General features: G+C 35.5%; 1 protein-coding gene across 5 annotated transcripts; it reads left to right on the top strand.

Annotated features, from left to right (window-relative positions):
• The first annotated feature begins 484 nt into the window (after positions 1-484).
• On the top strand, positions 485-18458 carry abi1b (abl-interactor 1b). Of its 5 annotated transcripts, XR_010532491.2 has the most exons (12): positions 489-743; positions 6210-6377; positions 8742-8918; positions 10901-10915; positions 11481-11587; positions 11775-11915; positions 12268-12365; positions 13930-14142; positions 15173-15259; positions 15497-15682; positions 16008-18164; positions 18197-18458. XR_010532491.2 is itself a non-coding variant. In XM_065268496.2 (11 exons), the coding sequence occupies exons 1-11, from the start codon at positions 588-590 to the stop codon at positions 16181-16183; spliced, it is 1524 nt and encodes a 507-aa protein (XP_065124568.1). In that variant the 5' UTR covers positions 489-587; the 3' UTR covers positions 16184-18458. The 5 variants fall into 5 exon arrangements, 4 of the variants coding, with proteins under 4 accessions (XP_065124584.1, XP_065124591.1, XP_065124568.1 ...); XM_065268496.2 differs by having other exon boundaries at positions 16008-18458; XM_065268512.2 differs by lacking the exon at positions 15173-15259 and having other exon boundaries at positions 485-743; positions 16008-18458.
• Positions 18459-20702: the final 2244 nt, after the last annotated feature.

The raw sequence follows: 20702 nt of genomic DNA, 5'->3' as shown, positions 1-20702 counted from the left end.
GTTTCGGTTTAATTGTGATTAATAGAACGTTCGGCGCTGTTTGACTACAAGACCCACAATGCCTTGCGACAGCGTATTAAATTGCGGCTTTGAGAAAGGGAGCTGTCCGATAACAAATATATAACGATATAGTTATAGATACAGTTATAAAATATAATTACTGAAAATCTTACAATTTACCACATATGTGACTACTAATAAAATGTATTAATATTACGAAGGTATTATTATATAATATGACTAAAAGCTATAATATATCTAAAGTTCATGTCTATATCTTTCAGTTATGTTTTAAATTAATGGATTTAAATAAAGTACAACTAAGCCTACATTCCAAATCTCCGTTTTGCTTACAATACACGCGTCAAAATGCTCCTCTATAACGACGTGGTATTTCACATCGATGTTGAAAGCGCACTCGCTTCCATTGGCCCTCATCAATCTAGCTGAGTCAAACATCCAATCACAGATCTCAGCGTAGAGCACCGCGAAGTAAAACGTCATTGTGCCGCAAAAAGAAGCCAACGGGAATCCCACAATGCCAGGCGAGGGACCTCCTGTCGGAGAGTGAAGCTCCGCTGATTTCAATGAAAGAGGGGGAGAGCAGTAATGCAGAGGGATGTAAGATGGCAGAGCTACAAATGTTGTTAGAGGAAGAGATCCCGGCAGGAAAAAGGGCTCTTGTGGAGAGCTATCAAAACCTTTCAAGGGTCGCGGAATATTGTGAGAATAATTATGTGCAGGTACGAATCGGGAAAATTTTCTTTTTCTTTAATGTATTGTCTGTATCATTGTGGATGTGATTGAAATGTGAGCATTGCCTGTGTAGCGTTACAGAGAGGACCCTCATCAAACGGCGATGATGGCGCATTGAGGCACGATTGGCGTGATATTTTCCTTTAATGTGAAACCTGAATCTTAGCCTTTGGATGAAATTGCCTTGTTTTAAGGCTCGTGCTCACAATACACGAATTCACTTTCAGAGGGTGTGTCTATGAGTCTCTGTCTCAAAGACGTGCCGCTTTCTGTACGATGGATGGAGATAGGTGGGCTTTAAAAATGATCAAAGAATTTAATGATAAAAACAGATTTATTAACCATTTTTGGATTTGATACATTGATTTTTTTATTCATTGATCATGAGCTCTATTAGCATATTGCAGGTCATGTAGCATCAATGTATTCACTGCAAATTTGCAGCCAATACGTCATTTTTAAACTAACACGTCATAGCATGAACGCTACAATGTTTCAGGTTTTTCAATAATGTCAGTATGTTTCAGCTGAATTTTGTTTAATTGAATGTCCAAGCGGTGCTATGACTCTCCCGTGTGACAGTATGAATGTGATGAAAGCCCAGATATTAGGTATTTGTTTCAACCTCTAAGGGCTATTAAACATCATACAGAATTTTCCAACATCAACTGAGAGATGTCAGCTGAACGAAAAACATTTTCTCTTAATATTTCAAATGCCCAGTCGATTTACACGGTTTTGCTTTTTAACGTGTATGTACAGTGTATGCGTATTGCTAATGTGTATTGTATGTAGGACTGAATGGCGTGTCTGAACTCACTAGACGCCTAGACGCGAAATGTCGGTGATGGTGTGAATAAGTTATTGCTGACACACCTGTGTTAATCTGTCTCTCACTGAGCCTAGTCATTCACTCACACCTACAGTCTCAGATCACCACATGTTAGTGTTGCAATATACAACAGAATAGTCTATTACAGAATCCTGGAAGCTGTATTTATTAGTATTATTTGGCCATCTTTTATTGATATGTTGAATTGTTATAATAAAGAAGAGAACCGTGTTGATCAGGTTTACTGAATTCTTAGTCATTTAATTCACAACATTCTACATGTGAAGTAAAAGCATATGTGCTGTCATGGTTTATATAAACTGCTATGAAAGCTTTAAATATTTACTGGCAGGAATTAGTTTGAGATTTTTTATGATTTTTTATGTAGCCTACATATGATTGTGAATAAGCTGTTAAGGATCAAAATCATCAACCAAATATTTCAACAGTCACTTTAGCATGACAGCAAAGACTTCAACACATTTAAATGAGTATAAGGTTGATGTCATGTGTAGAAAAGATTCATAGTTTGTGTGACCATCACATGTGATTTGAAATCTTTTAGCTATGAAATGCTATGATACATTTTATATTCCTTAAAAAATGTATATTAAAGATATCAAGGTTATATTTTCGCAGAATGTTCTTTACATAATGTAGAATGATTTTAGATAGAAAATCACTAAAAATGATTTTAGATAGTCACAGACAGGGTAACACATAAAATGATGGTAAAATATAATAAATAAACAATTACATTTATTCAGGATTTACTCAAAATAATCTGGTAAAACTTTACAAGAAGGTTGTATTTGTACACAATTGTATTTATCTAATGCATAAGATAACATAAACTAATAATAAACAATAATTCTACAGCATTTATTAATAAAGTTCATGTTAATTTCGGCATTTACTCATGCATTTATAAAATCAAGCGTTATAACTGTTAACATTAATTAATCCACCATGAACTAACATAAATAACATTATTGACCTTGACTTACATTAACAAAACTTAATACATGATAAAAATCTATATTGTTCATTGTTTGTTTCGTAAGGAATAATTGACGACGGTCCATTGAATTATAAGAAAATAATGCACACCCAATGTGAATCTGATTCGCGTCGTGCCTTTACACCGCGGGTGTGCATTATTTTCAAATAATTCAAAGGACCGGAGTCAATTATTCCTCTTATACCACGGTTACCACAAACATTGCTCTGGTGCCTTTTTCTAAGACATTTGATAAGTTCATAACTTGACAAGTTAGGTGTGCGGTTATCAGAAATTAATGCATACCTACGGAACATTTCTCAGCCAATCAGAATAAAGCATTCAACAGACCCGTGGTATAATGTAAGTTAATACATTTACTAATGTTTACTAATCATGTCAAATTCTTGCATAAATACAGTACACAGATCCAAATTACTTAATGAAATACTTAAATATTTGGTAAACCACACTTTTTGTGATTTATTGATGTAAAAATGCTTTGTCATCTCACAATATAAAAATAATAATCGTAATTTATGTATACACTCTAAAAATTGGGTCAAGAAGGGATGAACCCATGTTGTAAATGTGATTGAACCATGCTGGGTTGTGTCAACCCAAAATTTTGGGTTGTTTTAAACCCCTTGTTGGGTTAAACTTTTTGGGGGGTTAATTGAACCAAACGGCTGGGTTTGTCCCTTTTTGGCCCAACGCTGGGTTGAAAATAACCCTGCATTTTTTAGAGAGTTTACTCTTTGTATAAAGAAACACTGTTATGTAACCCTAGTGACTTAGAGTTGGTATAGCGGTTACCAAATACCAAATTCTACATCCACTCAAACACACAGACGTTCTCATCAAAGGACTAAATGACTCATAGATTTTTTTCTTATGACTTTGGTGGGTCTTTCAATTTTTTTGAGAGGATCTTTAGAAATCTGGCAGGGTTCTTTGGCATTAGACAGAATTTAGTCATGTCTTACAATGACATCAAGATTTCTTATCCAAAATAGGTCATGTAGTATAAATAATGGGGTAATAATATGACCTCGCAAAGCATAAGTAAGTATATGACCATTGTTCTCAAAATTTTCATTTGAGAATTGTTCCATACATTCAGATGTACCAATCATCTTCACACAGTTTCATCATAATTTTGAATGAATTATTTTAATGTAATACTGTGCTTTAATCAAGATTTCATAATTCATTTGGTTTGTTGTTAGTGCTGTTTTGTGGGCAGATGCTGTAGAGTATCACAGCTGGGGCATTTAAGAGTCCATTCTTATTTACCCCACGTGCCGACACACACATGGTCTTTTAGAACAGCTGAGAAGACTGATGTGTCGTAACAGGTGGTGTTTAAAGCAGGCTTGATAACAGTGCTGTATGCTTGCTGTACCATAATTGTTAACTATATAAGAGCATCTAATATTTATGTTATGCCAAAAGCACTCCTATTTCCTGTATATTTTGCTTTGACATATGAAGAGCTGCGATGCAAAACCACTTAAAGTGCATCTGATACGTTTTCTTGTAAATGTGTATTTTTCATTCTTAATGGATTCTGCCAACAAATATTTTTTTCTGAATGGACTGAGTCTGAGATTAAACGATTAATGCGTCCAAAGATAGCCTACGATAGTTTTCTGACAGTGTCAGAAATTTAGCATGATCAACGCACAGTGTGTTTGCTGCTTTGACCTGCATATTGGTATTTGTTTTACACTAGCGCATGCACTAACGTGTGACGCATCCGCCGAAGCTTCCGTGTCATCATCATACAGTCTACATGCTTGTCGTACCTAAGTTTAAATGATCCATGTCGCACAATGTGATAAGGTACTGATCTTATAGGAGTGCAAAAATCCTGCAATGTATTCCGCGCTTAAGGGGTTTCTGTGACGCATGAAACATCAAGGCCATGGGTTTCCTAGGGAATGTAGGACTTAATTAAAATTATGGGACCCTGAATGCCTTAAAGGGGACATTTCACAAGATTTTCTAAGATACCAAATAAATCTTTGGTCTCCCCAGAGTACGTATCCAAGTTTTAGCTTATAATGCCATATAGATAATTTATTATAGCATGTTAAAATTGCCACGTTGTGGGTGCGAGCAAAAATGTGCCGTTTTTGGGTGTGTCCTTTTAAATGCAAATGAGCTGATCTCTGCACTAAATGGCTGCGCCGTGGTTTAGATAGTTCAGATTAAGGGACAGTATTATTCCATTCTGACATCACAAGGGCAGCCAAATTTCAATGACCTATTTTTTCACATGCTTGGAGAGAATTGTACAAAAACTAAGTTACTGGGTTGATTTTTTTCACATTTTCTAGTTTGATAGAAGCACTGGGGAGTTGGGGATCCAATTATAGCATTTAAACATGGAAAAAGTCAGATTTTTATGATATGTCCGCTTTTCCAAATGCATAAATGTAAGCATCAGTATGTGTGCTATTAATTTTAAAGCCTTACGTCCTACAATTTATGCTAAAACATGAGAAAACTGTGTAGGTTCATATTAAAGAAGAAACTAAAGTCATATCTAGGAACCAGAATATCAAAATGATGGGTTATGTTCATAACAAGTAAGTAATTATTACCTTGAATAGAATAAACATACCATCCATATAGAAACACTATAGAAAAATCACTGAACACTTTTTGCACAAGCAAGAACAACTCAATTTTTGTTTATTTTCTCTTTAGTTATAACTTAATAAGTCAGCTGTCATTGCCAAGGTCGATGTGCCATAAATGTGAAATATTTTTAAATGTTTTAAACAGTACATGACTGGTTTCTGTATTGCATCATGCTTGTTGCAATACAATGAAACTGTAGTCTGAGCCTTTTGGTTTGTGATCTGTTGATTTCATCAGGTTTTCAGAATTAGCTCTTACGTTTATCTACAGAAGGTGTTTTATATTTTCAGTTAACTGGTTTTAGTGACTGGTTTAAGTAATCATTTAGCTTACATACAGTACTTATTGAGGAAATGGCAGGAGTTAGTGCTAGGCATTACAGCCATGTTTCATAAAAAGTGTATGTTTGTTTATATAAATATAACATCTTGATTTTTATATTGTATTTAGTGACAAATTCTCTAATTTTCTATTCTTTATATTACACCTTGGTTGTGTGAAATGATGTTTCCTCAGACTGATAACATTTTGAAATACCTATTGTTTCAGATATATTGCAAAGCCCTTGCATCAGCACACTTACCACAGAAACAATCCGTCTGAAATATCCTGGACTTAATTGCCTTGCTCCATAGAGTACACTACAGGGATGGTCCAGACATTGACCTTTGTTAGGCTCAAAGTAGAGGTTTTGGAACACGTTAAGGATACTGTGATCTTATAGGCAAAACAATTTCAACATCCATTATCTTGCTGATGTATCTCACCTCTTTGCAGCTCTTGGGAATCAACAATCTTTCATTGAATAGCACTTGTTCAGCTACATGATCTGATACAATACTTCTTCCAATACAAATTCCAATATGTTTTTAGTTTTAAATCATCATTCACAGAGGCATGACTGTTGAAGTTTAGGAAACTTAAACATAGTCTGACCTTAATATTCCTGCTGTCATTTTTACCTTTACGTAGGCGCAAGACAAGAGGAAAGCCCTCGAGGAGACCAAAGCCTACACCACCCAGTCTCTGGCGAGCGTGGCCTATCAGATCAATGCCTTAGCCAACAATGTGCTGCAGCTGTTGGATATCCAGGCATCACAGCTGCGTAGGATGGAGTCGTCCATCAACCACATCTCTCAGGTCAGCCTTGCATTATACCACCAACATTAAAAAGAACCAGGTGTTCTTTCATTTGTTTCTCTTGCTTTGAGGCTATAAGCACTCACCAAGCTCCAAATGTAAGTTTGAATTGGATATGCAAATAATGAAACAGGATAACTGGTCAGTTGGTAACACAACGTAAGAATGGTGATCATTACGTTAGCGAAGGAAAGGTCACAGGTTCTTTATACACGTATAAATTGAAAACACTGTTGCGTACAGCGGCTTTAAAAGTAGCTGTGTTTTCATTGCAGATGTGTGCAAAACGTTAGTGTTATTTTCTAAATGTCGATAAAAGACTATTGCAAAATGAAGGTGTTTAATTGATGATATGCGACTGAAACTTAGTTTTTCCTCTCGCATTAAGTCATTCCAAATATCACTTCGTCTGATGTTGGTAGGTTAACTAATATCACATCCACCCCACTAGGCATTACTTTTAACCTGAGGAGATGTAAGAGTATTATCCAAACATTAATGGCAAGGAAAGCTCCTCTTACTTAGTAACGGCAACGTATAGGTGCTTCTTGGAGGTAAAGTTATCTAAACATTATTGGCAAGGAAAGCCTCTTATATTTGGGAGCAGACATGCATTAAGGTGTTTCTTGGAGGTTTAAGTACATACCGTGCCATCTATAGGCTAAATAATGATTATGTGACTTGCATTAGGTGAACTGAAAATGCAAATAATTGCAGTTTTGCAAAATACAGATTTTTCCGAATTGCCTGAAAAACCACCTCATGCAAGCATAAAAACATTTTTGTGATATATGTAGTGGTAGTCTACTATCAAATATACCAAGTAAACTGATAACACATTCAAAATGGTAACCAAGTGAAACAAAATCGAGATGTTTCTTATTGTTTTTGAGAAGCTGACTTAAAGAAAAATAGTTCAAAATAAAAAAATTTAACTGGTACACTTTCTCACTTCACCCATTGGCAAGTGCAGCAAGTTCTCCTTACCGCCTGTCAAAGTTTTTTAACTGCATGCTTTTCTAGTTTGTCACTATTCACAAAGGGATAACGTACACTCATTACATTGCTTTTTGGGACTTTGTTATTTTGCATTTGTCTGGTTACAGTTACTATTTGTTTATTGGTTCACTCAGTTTTCCCATGATTCATATTTGCTCATTGAGATCACGCTGATCCGATGTGAAAGACGAAACAGATGGATAACATCAGCACATTTGGGCATGTGTAAAAATGATCCTGAATCTCCAGTTGTCCTCAAATGCACATGTTTATTACTGTACCTCCACTCTCCCTAATCACTTATATTATTCATAAATAATTAGATTTACATAGACTAGTCTATAGATTATGCAGCTTGTTAGTATCTTTAAAACGAATATGTTGTAAGCCATTATTTGTGAAGAAAATTGTAGATATTATGAGCGCTCTCTGTAGATATAGTACATCACATTTTTTTTTCAGGGGTGAGAGCTTTTATTCAGAGTTGTAATGGAGAGCCATAATGGAAACTAGATCTGATGATTTGCCTTCTATTAAAGTTAAAAGGCTCCTTTAAACTAGTTTACCACCACTTTTCTCAAATAGGATGTATCTATATCTATAGGATGTATAGATATGGAAGCTAAAATGAGGAAGCAGTCTCACCCTAAGTTAGTGAAAGTGTATTATTAGATCCCATATTTGGACAGCCCTGTCTTATGGATGGTTTTCATACTATAAGCAGTGTTGGCGAAAGTTACTTTTAAAAGTAATGCATTACAATATTAAGTTACTTTCCAAAAAAGTAACTACTTGTGTACTTTTCGTTACTTTTCATGGAAAGTAATGCAAGTTAATTTTGCGTAAATTTTTCTTACTTTGGTGTTTTTTTATGACTGAGAAGTTCTGCATTCAGAAATTGCATATTTCCATCGCAAAAATGTCAAGCTCTGGTCTGCAATTTCCATTTCTGACTGAAACTGTTCACGCATATAGTGTGTAACATTACATATCATATTACAGCCAGTCTAATCCAGCAAGGATGAAGCATTAAGATATTTTTTAGATTATTTTATTATTAGATTTTAAATCAAATCTTTCAGAGCAAAGAGCTTCGCTCTTAACTTTGATAGGGAGGCAAAAGAGTTCAGATCAGTTTGTTATTGGATCTCATGACTGATTTATATAGTTGTATACCTTCTGCAAACGTAATGTTGACCTAACCTGTGTTATTCTTGTTTTTTTCTCTTTTGTACTGCAGTATCAGTGCTTCTTCAATTATTCATACACTTAATTAATTTAAAGCAATGCCACTTACTGCCAATAGCAAATCCATAAATGCAATTACAGTTCATTGACACCATACAATACATTTCCTATGTTTAGACTGTGGACATTCATAAAGAGAAAGTTGCAAGACGGGAGATCGGGATTCTCACCACTAATAAAAACACATCTCGGACTCACAAGATTATTGCCCCCGGCAACATGGAGCGGCCCGTACGCTACATCAGGAAGCCCATCGATTACACGCTGCTGGATGATGTGGGTCACGGTGTTAAAGTAAGTTTTGCGGCCAGTCTTGACAACTGTTATGTCTTGTGTGGTAGTAAATAATGACCCAAATGTTCATTTTTGGGTTACTGACACTTTAAGTGTTGCATAGTTGTACCAGCACAAACAGCATTGCCTCCATAATTACCTCAAGTTACCTCAAAGTATGCATTTTCTTCATTGTGTTAGGGCTTTATAATTATGTTAATTGTCTAGGATAAAGGGAAAGATCCCGGTGGCCTACAGGAAATGACATTTACATTTAAATAGATTTAGATATTTAAATAATTTAGGTATTAAATTCTGATATCCGTGTTTGCCTCCTTGATGTAATGTGCAGTCTATGAATAAAGAGACACGTAACTGCTGTCTCTTTGTGTGTAATTACAATATATTAAAGTAATACATAAGTCACATCAGACTGCTTTAGATAGCATCATTTAAAAGAAAGATTAGTTAATTATTCATGCATGGTATGCAGCGGGATTCTGCATGTTGTGTGTATGACTGTTTGTGTGTGTGTGGTGTGTGTACAGCCCTTCTCGTGTTTCCCTCATTATATTTATGTTATTAAATTATTCATGTCTGTCAATGTCAGTATAATAATGACATCACTTCACTCATTCTGATGTTATCCCTGTTATGTAGGCATTAGATTGCCCCTAAGATGTAATTGCGATAGACCCGTTTTTATTTTGACCTTTATGTGTCTCTTATTGTGTTTGTGAGATGATGGTGCAGTATCATGACAGTGTCATAATTCACTTGTGCACTAGTAATTTCATTCCCTTGATATGTAGCTGAGGCAAGCCTTCAGGCCATTTGCCAACCTCTCACCCCAGAACCTGTTTTATATGCTTTATCAGATCCGGCCTGACTGGACTTTCTCTTTCCCATTATTAAACGCCCTGAAGGCTGCCCTCATACTGCCTAGGAAACTTAACTCCTCAAATGTTTCTAGTATTGCAATGGCAAACTAATGATAATTAAATATAATTTGAGCTCTTGGGTCATTCAAATTCTCCAATTTCTACTTGATCCAACCCTTAAAAAGTACTGTTGGTATAATGTAGTCAGATTCAAATTTTTAGGCTACAAAATTTAACACTTGTTACCTGATAAGCCTTTTTATAAATGTGATACCATAGTATTTTTTGGTTCCTCCATACAAAAAGGAGTCATGGTTTAACTACAGAAAAAAATAAAAAAAACATGGTTAATATAGTTAAATCATGGTTTACATGGTTAGTTAAATGTTTAATTTCCATTAGGGTTTTGTTAGTGTAATTGCATCTTTATATATAGCCTACTATAGTTGCATTATTCAGAATGCTTAACATATGATTTGTATGCAAACTATTAATTTTAGTATACTTTGAATGTTACAGACATACTTGACAAGTATCCAAAAATCCATTGTTTCTTATTGTATTATGAATACGGTAGTACAGAGAGTCAAATCTTAAACGTCCTGCAAGTTACAAGTGTTTGAGAAATTGCATGTGTTACCTGTCCATTTATGTTGAAAATAATGATACTCTATAATGATCTACATGTGTCCTATTAGGTATCTTTTATTATCTATTAATACAACATACTACTATGTTAGTAAACAAATGCTGTATTAATAAAACATTAAGTATAATTAATTATAAATGCACCTTATGTTTAAAAGGATTGTTTTTATAATGTTGTTTTCTAGAGTAAATGAGTCTGATAAGAAGATCATTTTGATTGACATTAATGGTGATTACCATTCAGTTTCTTTGACTTCTAAGCTTGTGTCTCGTGATGCTTGTCCGTGAAATTACATTATGTGTGTGTGTGTGTGTGTGTGTGTGTGTGTGTGTGTGTGTGTGTGTGTGTGTGTGTGTGTGTGTGTGTGTGTGTGTGTGTTAGAGGTTTTTTTACTTATCTTTCACTTTTGTATTTAAGCTTAAGTAATTAAATAACGTGATTTATCCCTTTTCTCTCTCAATGCTTTCACTTAGTGGCTTAAAGCAAAGGTAAGTGCACCCTTACGTGACCCACAATGCTTTGCAGCTCTCGTGTCATAATTTTTGCCTTTATTCATTTTTCGACAGATTGCACCCATTTTAAAACTATAAAAGCGCACATCATTTTGCTTTTCTGTAATTTCATTTTAGAAGACAGTTTAAAATGTGTATAAAGTCTTTTAATATCTTTTCTGTTACTTTATGTAAAACGTTTAGTTACTGCTGATAGCAATGAAATCCAGCCTGTCTTTATTTGACAACATTTCAGGAACTCATCAGCTCTTTTTGTTGTCATTTTGCAAGTGATGAAATCAGGTCTGTTTGTCCAGACAGTGTTGTCAATATCCGCTACATTGGTTGCTATCGTAATGACGTAGGCAGACGTTTTCATACATCGTCATTTTATACTGAGAATAGCTGTCAGGTAGAAAGTGGAAAGAGTCGATCAAAAAACTTTTTGGAGTGCATTACTATGTTTAAAAGCGCTCACATGTTAACTACTGTCTTAATAGTGAAGGCCAAATAGTTTACTAAATGAGCAAAGAGTGAGCAATTTTTTGTAAATGTGTTTCAGCAAGGGAATAACCAACCAGCTCGGGGAAGTGGTGGAACATTATCCAGGACCAACCCACCTACACAGAAGCCCCCAAGCCCACCCATGGCAGGAAGGGGTACTCTGGGGTAAGATACCACTATGAAACCAATCACATACATTACTCTTCTAATGCATTTGGTGTCTTTTGTGTACCTCTAAGATGTTAGAATATAATTTGTCATGTAAGTTTATATGACTTTTTGCAGTATCCTGTCATTTGTAATGATTAAATGCATTAAATAGATCTATTTACTTAATGTTTGTGCTTTTTAGACGAAACACTCCATATAAGACCCTTGAGCCTGTCAAACCTCCTGTGGTGCCTAATGACTACATGACCAGCCCGGCTCGACTGGGCAGTCAGAACAGCCCTGGACGCACAGCTTCACTCAGCCAGAGACCCAGAACACACAGGTATCTCACAAATGGACACACATGATGTCACTATACAAATGAAGAGTTTCGTTGCAAAACGAGATAAAAAATCCGTTTTTTTTTATTGTTCAGAAATCTCGTTTTTTGGTTGTGCATTCCAATTAATATTAATTCAACTGCAGTTGGTTTGTTTTGATTTAAACCTTCATAATTTAAAAAATATTTTTCAAATATTTTTGCAGGAAATGTTTCTCGCTTTTGGTCTGTAATCACATTTAATTGATGGTTTAGGTTTCCAAAAATCATTATCTTTGATCACTTTTTTAAATGATGCTACTTATATTTTAGTAGCTTTTTGTAACTGTAATCCAATTGGTTGTCTCTGTCTTAGTGGTAGCAGTGGGGGCAGTGGCGGTCGTGAGAACAGCACTAATAGTGTGGGAATACCTCTGGCTGTGCCAACACCCTCCCCTCCTAGTATGGCACCAGGTGAGAATGCAAATTTTGCCACATTTTTTCTTACTGTACTCTTAAACTAAGTGTCAAAATTACTTTAGACGTTCAGACTAGGGCTTGACTGTGGTAGATGAATATGCTATTTTATCTGCTTAAATTAAATATAAAAATAAGAAAGTTTACCTTCAGTGTCCTTTGCTATGTGCAGCATAAATTATAAATATGCCTACTCTGCAAAGAAAAAAACAGAAAATACTCTGCTGGATTCACATCAGACGTGGTAGAGGCGGCAAGAACGCGCTATTCACGCATAGTTTGACGCTTGAACATTTTGAGTTTACTCACTTCATTAGCACGTAAAATTCTAGTCATTTGAGACATTCACGTGGAAATTCACGTCATGGGAGGGGCTTCTGCGACTCCGCCTGCTTCCTGTAATCACATCACTACTAGAGCAAGCTCCTGATTGGTTAACACGGCACGTTATTTTGCGTCAATTGCGCTAACTAGACGCGAGAATGAGACGGATTTGCGTCTACTGTGCTAAATGCCTTATGCTAAGTACACACCAAACGGGGGGCATTTCGTTACTCGCTCTAGATTACTTGCGGGATTTAACTTCGTGTCATGCGAATTTTTGGCAAATAGACGCGTTTAAGGCAAATAGCACTTGTGTTCGTGTTAAAGGTGCCGCCCACATCACGTCATTCGCATCGCCCCACGCAAGGACGCGTCTGATCACGTCTTTGCATTTACTTTGCATATAATCTACTTGCGCAAATCGTTGAACTCGCGTCTGGTGTAAACCCACAGTTATGCTGCGTTCATCAGCCCCCGTAAATGCGGCAAGCGCCAGTGATTTCAATGTTAAGTCAATGTGAAGACGCGTTGACGCGCATCTGGAGGTCTCTGGGGGCGTTTAGCACGGCGCGGTAGACGCAATTCCACCTCATTCACGCATCTAGTTTGCGCGAATGACGCGTATTGAGCGTTGCCATGGGAAACGTGCGAGTTGAAAAATGTGAACTTTGTCGGAAAAACGCGCAGCATTAACCAGTCAGGATCTTGCTCTAGTAGTGACGTGATTACAGGAAGCGAGCAGAGTCGCAGAAACCCCTCCCATGACGCAAATTTTCGCGTGAATGTCTTGATGACTAGAATTTCATGCGCGGCTTTAATGCACAAATGAAGTGAGTAAACTCAAAATGTTCAAGCGGCAAACTAGACGCGGTAGACATGAATTTGACGCCTCAAACGCGGCTGGTGTGAACCCATTTTCATTCGCCCCGTGAGACCTCCAGACGCACGTAAACGCGTCTTTACAATTGACTTAACATTAATAGCATTTGCGCTTGACGCCTCATCCACGGCTGGTGTGAACGCAACATAATGCAATATTATACGTTTATTTACAAGTATTTATATAATTAAATGATCGGATAGGTGATTATGTGATATAAAATATATATTGTAGCAAAACTTTTTTGTAAAATATTTCCTTACCATCTCATAAAATTTCTTATAATGTAATGAAACTTTTTATGATCTTACATTGTAAGATTTTTTAATGTTTTTCCCTCTGTTCTTCTTACTGCAGTGGTTCCTCCGGGGCCAGGTTTGGGCCCAATCCCGATGTCTCAGTTTGGGACAATTTCTCGGCAGATCTCCAGACACAATTCCTCTACCACTTCCTCTTCTGCTTCTATGGTGTCAGCTACTGGCACCTACCGACGCGCCCCTGCCAGCTCATCACAGTTTTCTGTGCCTCAGCCCCACCTGAACGGGGGTCCTACATACCCCCAGAACACAAGTGAGTCCACTTTCATAAAAAATAAAGTTGTATGATGGCCTCCAAAGGTTTAGGCATTTCATCCACAAATAAAAATCTATATTGTTGCATTAGATAATACAAGATTCAAGTGACAGCTTAGAAGTAAAATAAAGATTTATCGAACATGAGTGGAATATGCCCATAGTTAATGTGAAGTATTACACGGCTCATTGGAATGCTGGATTCTGATTGGCCAGTCGCGACATTTGCAGGTTTGTTATTCTCAGATAACAACTGCTTAAAACTATAACACAAGGTAAATCGGATACTGCAAATCATTTTAACAGAAACAGTTTAATATTACATAAAAATTAAATATTAATATGTCTTTGAATAACATATATGACATACAATTTACAAATGATAAATGCAAATACTAGAGTGTTCATGACACTTGGAAGTCTTATCTTAAAATGGAAAGTAAACATGTTTTCCTCGTTGAAATCTGCATTTGTTAGGGTAATAGCCGTGTAATAAGCAGGATAATGTACAGCCAGTTGTTATCATGAAATAAGCACCTTCGCGCCGGGTCCTGATCACACTGTCGGGGCTCATTTCTGCGATAAATATATACATTATCACTCAATATTAATCTTGGGGTTCATTTTCTTGGAGACTTGTATGAACTTGAGTGGATTTAGGAACTGGAAAAGGCTCATAATATTTAAGGTAGTTCTGAATAAAAGATCTAGCATCATTTGTTTGCAGATACTATTGTTTGTTGTGAAATGCAACGACTTTCATACATGTTGATGTAATTGTTTAATGCTGTTTTAAAAGGACATTATATGATTTACAAACAGATCATGATGTCAGTTTGGATTTTGTTTTCGAGAGGTTATTGTCAACATCTAGTAACCAATGATCTGCGTGTTTTTCTGCTTTTTAATCTCTTCATGTCACAATAACACACAACACCTCTCACCTTCTGCATGTTTCTATGTCTCTGTGGGCTGTCTGTCTCATTTTTTGCCTGTCTATGTATGTGTGTGTCTGTTTATGTCTCTAGTGTCTGTCGCTCCACCGCCACCCCCTATGGCGCAGCTGACGCCTCAGATTCCTCTTACTGGTTTTGTAGCCAGAGTTCAGGAGAACAGTGAGTACTGCACACATTAGCATAGAGCTTCGCTCTTCTTGTGCCTGCAAAAGTATATGCCAGCACTTATGGTGTATGTAGTGGTAAAATGCATTCAGTTTACGTACTACATGCAGAAGACCCTATAGCAAACAACACCCTGGTATCACAGTGGGAAGCATTTTTTTCTAAATTATTAAAATCTTAATTAATCATTGATGATGTTATACTTAGAGTCCTTCTGTCGTATTTGTTTAGTTACAGACAGTCCATCTCCACCACCTCCTCCTCTACCTGAGGACACGACCCTGTTTGAGGAAGCGGCTCCACCCCCTCCACCTCCACCCGTGGATTATGATGAAGAAGATGGGGCCCTTGTGCAATATAATGACCCATATGCTGATGGAGACCCCCATTGGGCCCCAAAATCTTATATGGAGAAAGGTGAGTGTTTTCTTTTTCAACTCTCTCTTTCTTATTTAAAGGAAAACATAATATTGTAAAAGTATGATGTTATGATTTTTTATATGAGCATTATTACTGGTGGATATGTAGCTTCACCTGACTACTTATCTATATCTAACTAACTATCTACAAAGATTTATGTCTATTCACTGAATAGTGAATTACATGATATCAAAGTCCCTTCCTGTATAGCTCAGTGGTAAAACATTGTGTTACCAGCGCAATAGTTTGCTGGTTTAAATAAAAGCATCTTGCAAATGCATAAATGTAATGTTATAACTTACCATGTCTAAATCTCTTTCAGTGGTGGCCATCTATGACTACTCAAAAGACAAAGACGATGAGCTCTCCTTCATGGAGGGCGCCATCATCTACATCATCAAGAAAAATGATGACGGGTGGTTCGAGGGTGTGTGTAATGGTGTGACCGGACTGTTTCCTGGCAACTACGTTGAATCTATCATGCACTATGCTGACTAATGCTTAATCCCAGAGACAAACAGCCAATCAGCTACAAACATTGCAAAGTGCATTAGGAAATGACTGAATGTTTGTTTTTAGTCCAGTCGCTGATGTATCAAAGCATCTACAATGCTCATTGGATTATGAAAAGAAACAAAAAGAAACTTATTTCTGGTTATGTTGCTTCATATGTTTTGTACATATATTACAGTGAGATGTTGGCTGTAGGCTTTTACTAGTGTTTGTTTTTGTGTGTTTTGTCAGTGTACAGAGACCCGTGTTTGCCAAGTATCAGCTAGGGATAATTTCTTTTTTATTTAAATTTTTTTTGTTTATTTTAACTCATCTGTCAAGATCTTCCTTTATGTCAGGAAGAAATGTATGAATGTGATTTCTAAAAAATTAGTCAAAAAATAGGAAAACGACATTTTTTTCTTTTCTTGCATTTTGCCTTCACAACATGCTAGTCTCTTCTATCACTTTACCTCATGACTTTAGGTAGGTATGAAAACAGATGCAGTAATATGCAGAGATTGTCCTGTATGTCAAAAACATGCCCAGGTCTTATTTTAATAAAAAAAGTAAGTGATCATTAAAATTTTGCTTTTAGAAAATGAATATTTGAAGAGTTTCATTGCAAATCGAGATAACTTTTTTTTTGGTTGTGCATTCCAATTAATATCAGTTCAACCGCAGTTGGTTTGTTTTGATTTAAACCTTCATAACTTAAAAAATACAGCTAAGTACCACCATAAAAAATAATAACATGATAACATAATAATAAACATGTTTTGACAAATATGTTAAAAACGGATTAATCTCGTTTTGCAACGAAACTCTTCATTTGCTGTTTTTCAGAACCATTTAGATTTTCTGCATTGTGACATTATTTTTAAACTTATAAAAAAAATTATCTTATGGTATTCTCACTATTGTTACACAAAAATTTATGTTATTTAAAAAAGTATTTATAAATTATATATAGATTATAGTATTTGATGTACTGCTTTTATGCCTATGAAAACATATTAGCATTAATAGATTGCTGCAGGGATGATGTATTTTTATGGGCCAACCCTGGATGTTACGCTGGTTCCCTCACTAAAAGCCCATTCATTTTTCCCATAGACTTTTGATTATCACAAAATAATAAGCTCTGTGTTTAACAAAAGATTACATGTTTTGTCCAACAAGATGATCTTCACAGATGAACACAACTTTTATGAAGTCTTTAGTTTTATTTATACTAAACGCATTTAGACTTTAAAATTCATAGAAGTTGTTTCATCTGTTAAGATTAACTTGTCATAAACTTTTGTTAAACACAGAGCTTATTTTTTTGCGAATAGGCTTTGTAGTGAGGGAACCAGTGTCTTGCTAACTTCTGGGGTTGGGCTACAAAAATACAGCATCCCTGTGGCATGCTATAATCCAATTTACGAATGATTATTACAGAACGACCACAAGTAAAACATGTAATGATAAAACTGCCAGTAAAAAGAGAATTAAGGGGTTAAATGATGGTAGTCGTTATTCAAATAATGTACCAATGCAAAAAATCTTAGCGGGTCTTTAAAACAATTAAGTTTTCTTTGTGCAAAAATACAATGATCTTGATATGTTTTTTGTTAGATTTGCGCATAATCATGTTTAAACTGTGCCAAGCGGGCCATTGATAGTATTCAGAAAACTGACTGTTGTTGTTTTAAACTACTGAAGTATTGTGAATCCTTATGTTGCACTGACCGGAGGCAACCGTTCTCTTTACTAAACCAGTCCCTAACATTACCCACAGATTTGTTTCTTAAAGTCAGTAGTTAAAGTCAGGTATTGTCATTGTATAATTTATGTAAGAGGACCACACAAAGCAGAGTCTGTCTGTCTCTTTAATGGAAGAATCAAGTTTAGTGTACAGTATGGATGAATGTGAACTCATAGCTGATCTGAAAACTAAGCATGGCACAAACGTTGAGATGTTTCTGGTTTTTCTGGTGTCTTGGTTTTACAAAGTGTCTCAAACTGCTGTTGAAGGTTAACAGTGTTTGATTAGCAGTTTTATTTATTAAATCCAATTAAATATCTGTGAGAATGTAAACTCACAGCTGTCTGAACAATGACCTCTCAATGTTAAGCATTGCAAGGCCTTGTCAAAACATGTGCAAGTGATCTGTAATGTAAATGTCAAGTAATTTGCAGAATATCTGCAAATAATATAATCTATAATCGTTTTGTATATATATAATCTGTTCTTCTTTTTATGTACAGTCTCTTTTTATAATAAAGCACTGTCCTGTGCAACACATTGTGTTATTATTATTAATATATTATTACGTAGATACTGGATAATTTAGAGTTTAAAGGCGGGGTGCATGATTACATAAAGATTTTTGAAAAAAGCTTTGGAAAAGGGAGTTGGGCAGAGTACCAAAACATACTTGTAGCCAATCAGCAGTAAGGGGCGTGTCTACTAACCAACATCGTTGCCTGGGTTGCGTATGTGTGGGGCGGGTCATTCAAAAGAAGGTCCAGATTCTATTGGAGTAGGGGCGTGTTTGTTTAGGTGATTTCAAATGTCAACAAGCTTTCAGAGATCATGCACCCCACCTTTAAATACACAGAATTAATGATAAATTAATGTTTTAAATGTCATAAAACTGGGGTCCCCCTGGGACTGTTTCCCAGGCCCGCCCCCCAGGATGAGAACCACTGCTTTAGATGGTTTCTGAATGTATCAGTTAATCTAAATGGACAGCAGAGGGTGATGTGGGGTCTAAAATGGAAAGCACATTGTACATCTGTTTGATCCAAAAGAGGAGGTTGACCACAATATCATGGTAGTGAGTTGTCAAGTGTTAGTGAGAACTTCTCTGATGTTGTTTTTCATCTGATACTGATTTTGTTGTTAAAATAAAAGTGTTTTCTTACTATTCCATCTTCAATAGATCACAACAGGAAATATTTTAAAGACTGTACTGGTTGCACTTTAAATGACAAAAAATTTATTACTATGGACGGATGGCAAAACCCTAATGCTTCTAAAGGAACTGAAAAGTGCCATAAAAGTATAACAAATGTAACCCATATGTGGTCTAAGATCAATCGGCTCCATAGATCTTTAGATCATGATTAAATATACCATGAATGAATTCAGAATGGGCCCCTCCTTAAGACCTGGCATGAACCTTTTTTTTCTTTTTTTAGGCCATTATGCATAGAATGTCAACAATATTTAAAGGGATAGTTCACCCAAAAATGACAATTCTGTCATCATTTACTCACCCTCATGTTGTTACAAACTTTAAATTTCATTGTTCTGATGAACACAAAGAAAGATATTTTGAGGAATATTTGTAACCAAACCGTTTGTGGACCCCATTTACTTCCATAGTATTCTTTATAGAATTGATTGGGGTCCATGAACAGTTTGGTTACAAACATTTCTCAAAATATTTTCCTTTGTGTTCATCAGAACAAAGACATTTATACAGGTTTGTAACAAAATGAAGATAAGTAAATGATGAAAGAAGTTTCATTTTTGGATGAACTAAACATTTAAACCCTTATAATTGTGCAAATAACATTTGAAGTAAAAATGAATACAATTTAAAGAAAAGAAGAGAAAAAAATGCAATCAAAAATTAAAATGAATAAGGAAGGCATACAATGCAATAATTTCCAAAATAGGAATTTAACGCATTATAACTTTCCATAGTCCTGGTAGCTTTATGACTTGAAAGTCCTTTTGATGTTTAAAAATAAATACTAATTTGAACCTTAAATTGGATAATACTGGGCTTAATCCGAGCACTGCACTTATGAATACAAAACTTACCATATAAAATAATAAGATTTAAAAAGAAAATGACCCACCCCAAAGAAGTCTATGCATTCAAAGAAAAGATGTACATTAGTAAGATCATTTTCGTTTTTGCAGAAATTGGTTTGTCGGATAAATTAAGTGTATACTTTTAAAATAAACCTCAGTAACTGTTAGTAATACAGTACTTATTACAGTACCTAGTCCAAACTAAAGTCCCTTGCCACAGTCCCTGTTTATTGTAATTGTATGGCAAATATCAGTTGCAATACATTGAGTAAATGAATCACTCTAATCTTGTCAGTTACTGATACTGCTCTGTGCTAAAATTGACAATTGCTCCCAGTATTTCTCATTTGGGAGTTGTTGTGTGTTAAAGTATCTGCTAAATAGTATTAGGAAATGTTATTATTATCATTTCTAGCAGACTTCAGTTCATGGAAAATAAAGAAAACTTCCGAAAAGGCAATATACAAGCTAACACCTTATAATGGGCAGTTTGTTCACTTATGTGAATAAAATGACGAGACACTAATTACAAATTCTGGATTTCATGCACAAATTTCTCATGAAATCATTGCTTACACATATGGAGAAAATGCTTTAAAAAGTGGACAATGCATGGACAATGAAATTAGAATTTTCAAAAATTAAATCTGTAAAATATAATAAACTCTATTTTTTCCATACACTCATACAGAGGGAAAGAATATATTTACC

The sequence above is a fragment of the Paramisgurnus dabryanus genome, chromosome 6 (assembly GCF_030506205.2).
Source record: "Paramisgurnus dabryanus chromosome 6, PD_genome_1.1, whole genome shotgun sequence".
NCBI lineage: Eukaryota > Metazoa > Chordata > Actinopteri > Cypriniformes > Cobitidae > Paramisgurnus > Paramisgurnus dabryanus.
The sequence above is the reverse complement of the archived record's forward strand: the minus strand, read 5'-3'. Positions and strand labels throughout refer to the sequence as shown.

Bases quoted from the DNA above. Each gene is read 5' to 3' on its own strand.
- abi1b (XM_065268496.2), top strand. From the start codon at position 588: ATGAAAGAGGGGGAGAGCAGTAATGCAGAGGGATGTAAGATGGCAGAG. The intron at 11,916-12,267 runs GTATCTCACAAA...TCTCTGTCTTAG, and splicing joins CAGAGACCCAGAACACACAG to TGGTAGCAGTGGGGGCAGTG. The intron at 15,683-16,007 runs GTGAGTGTTTTC...AATCTCTTTCAG, and splicing joins AAAATCTTATATGGAGAAAG to TGGTGGCCATCTATGACTAC.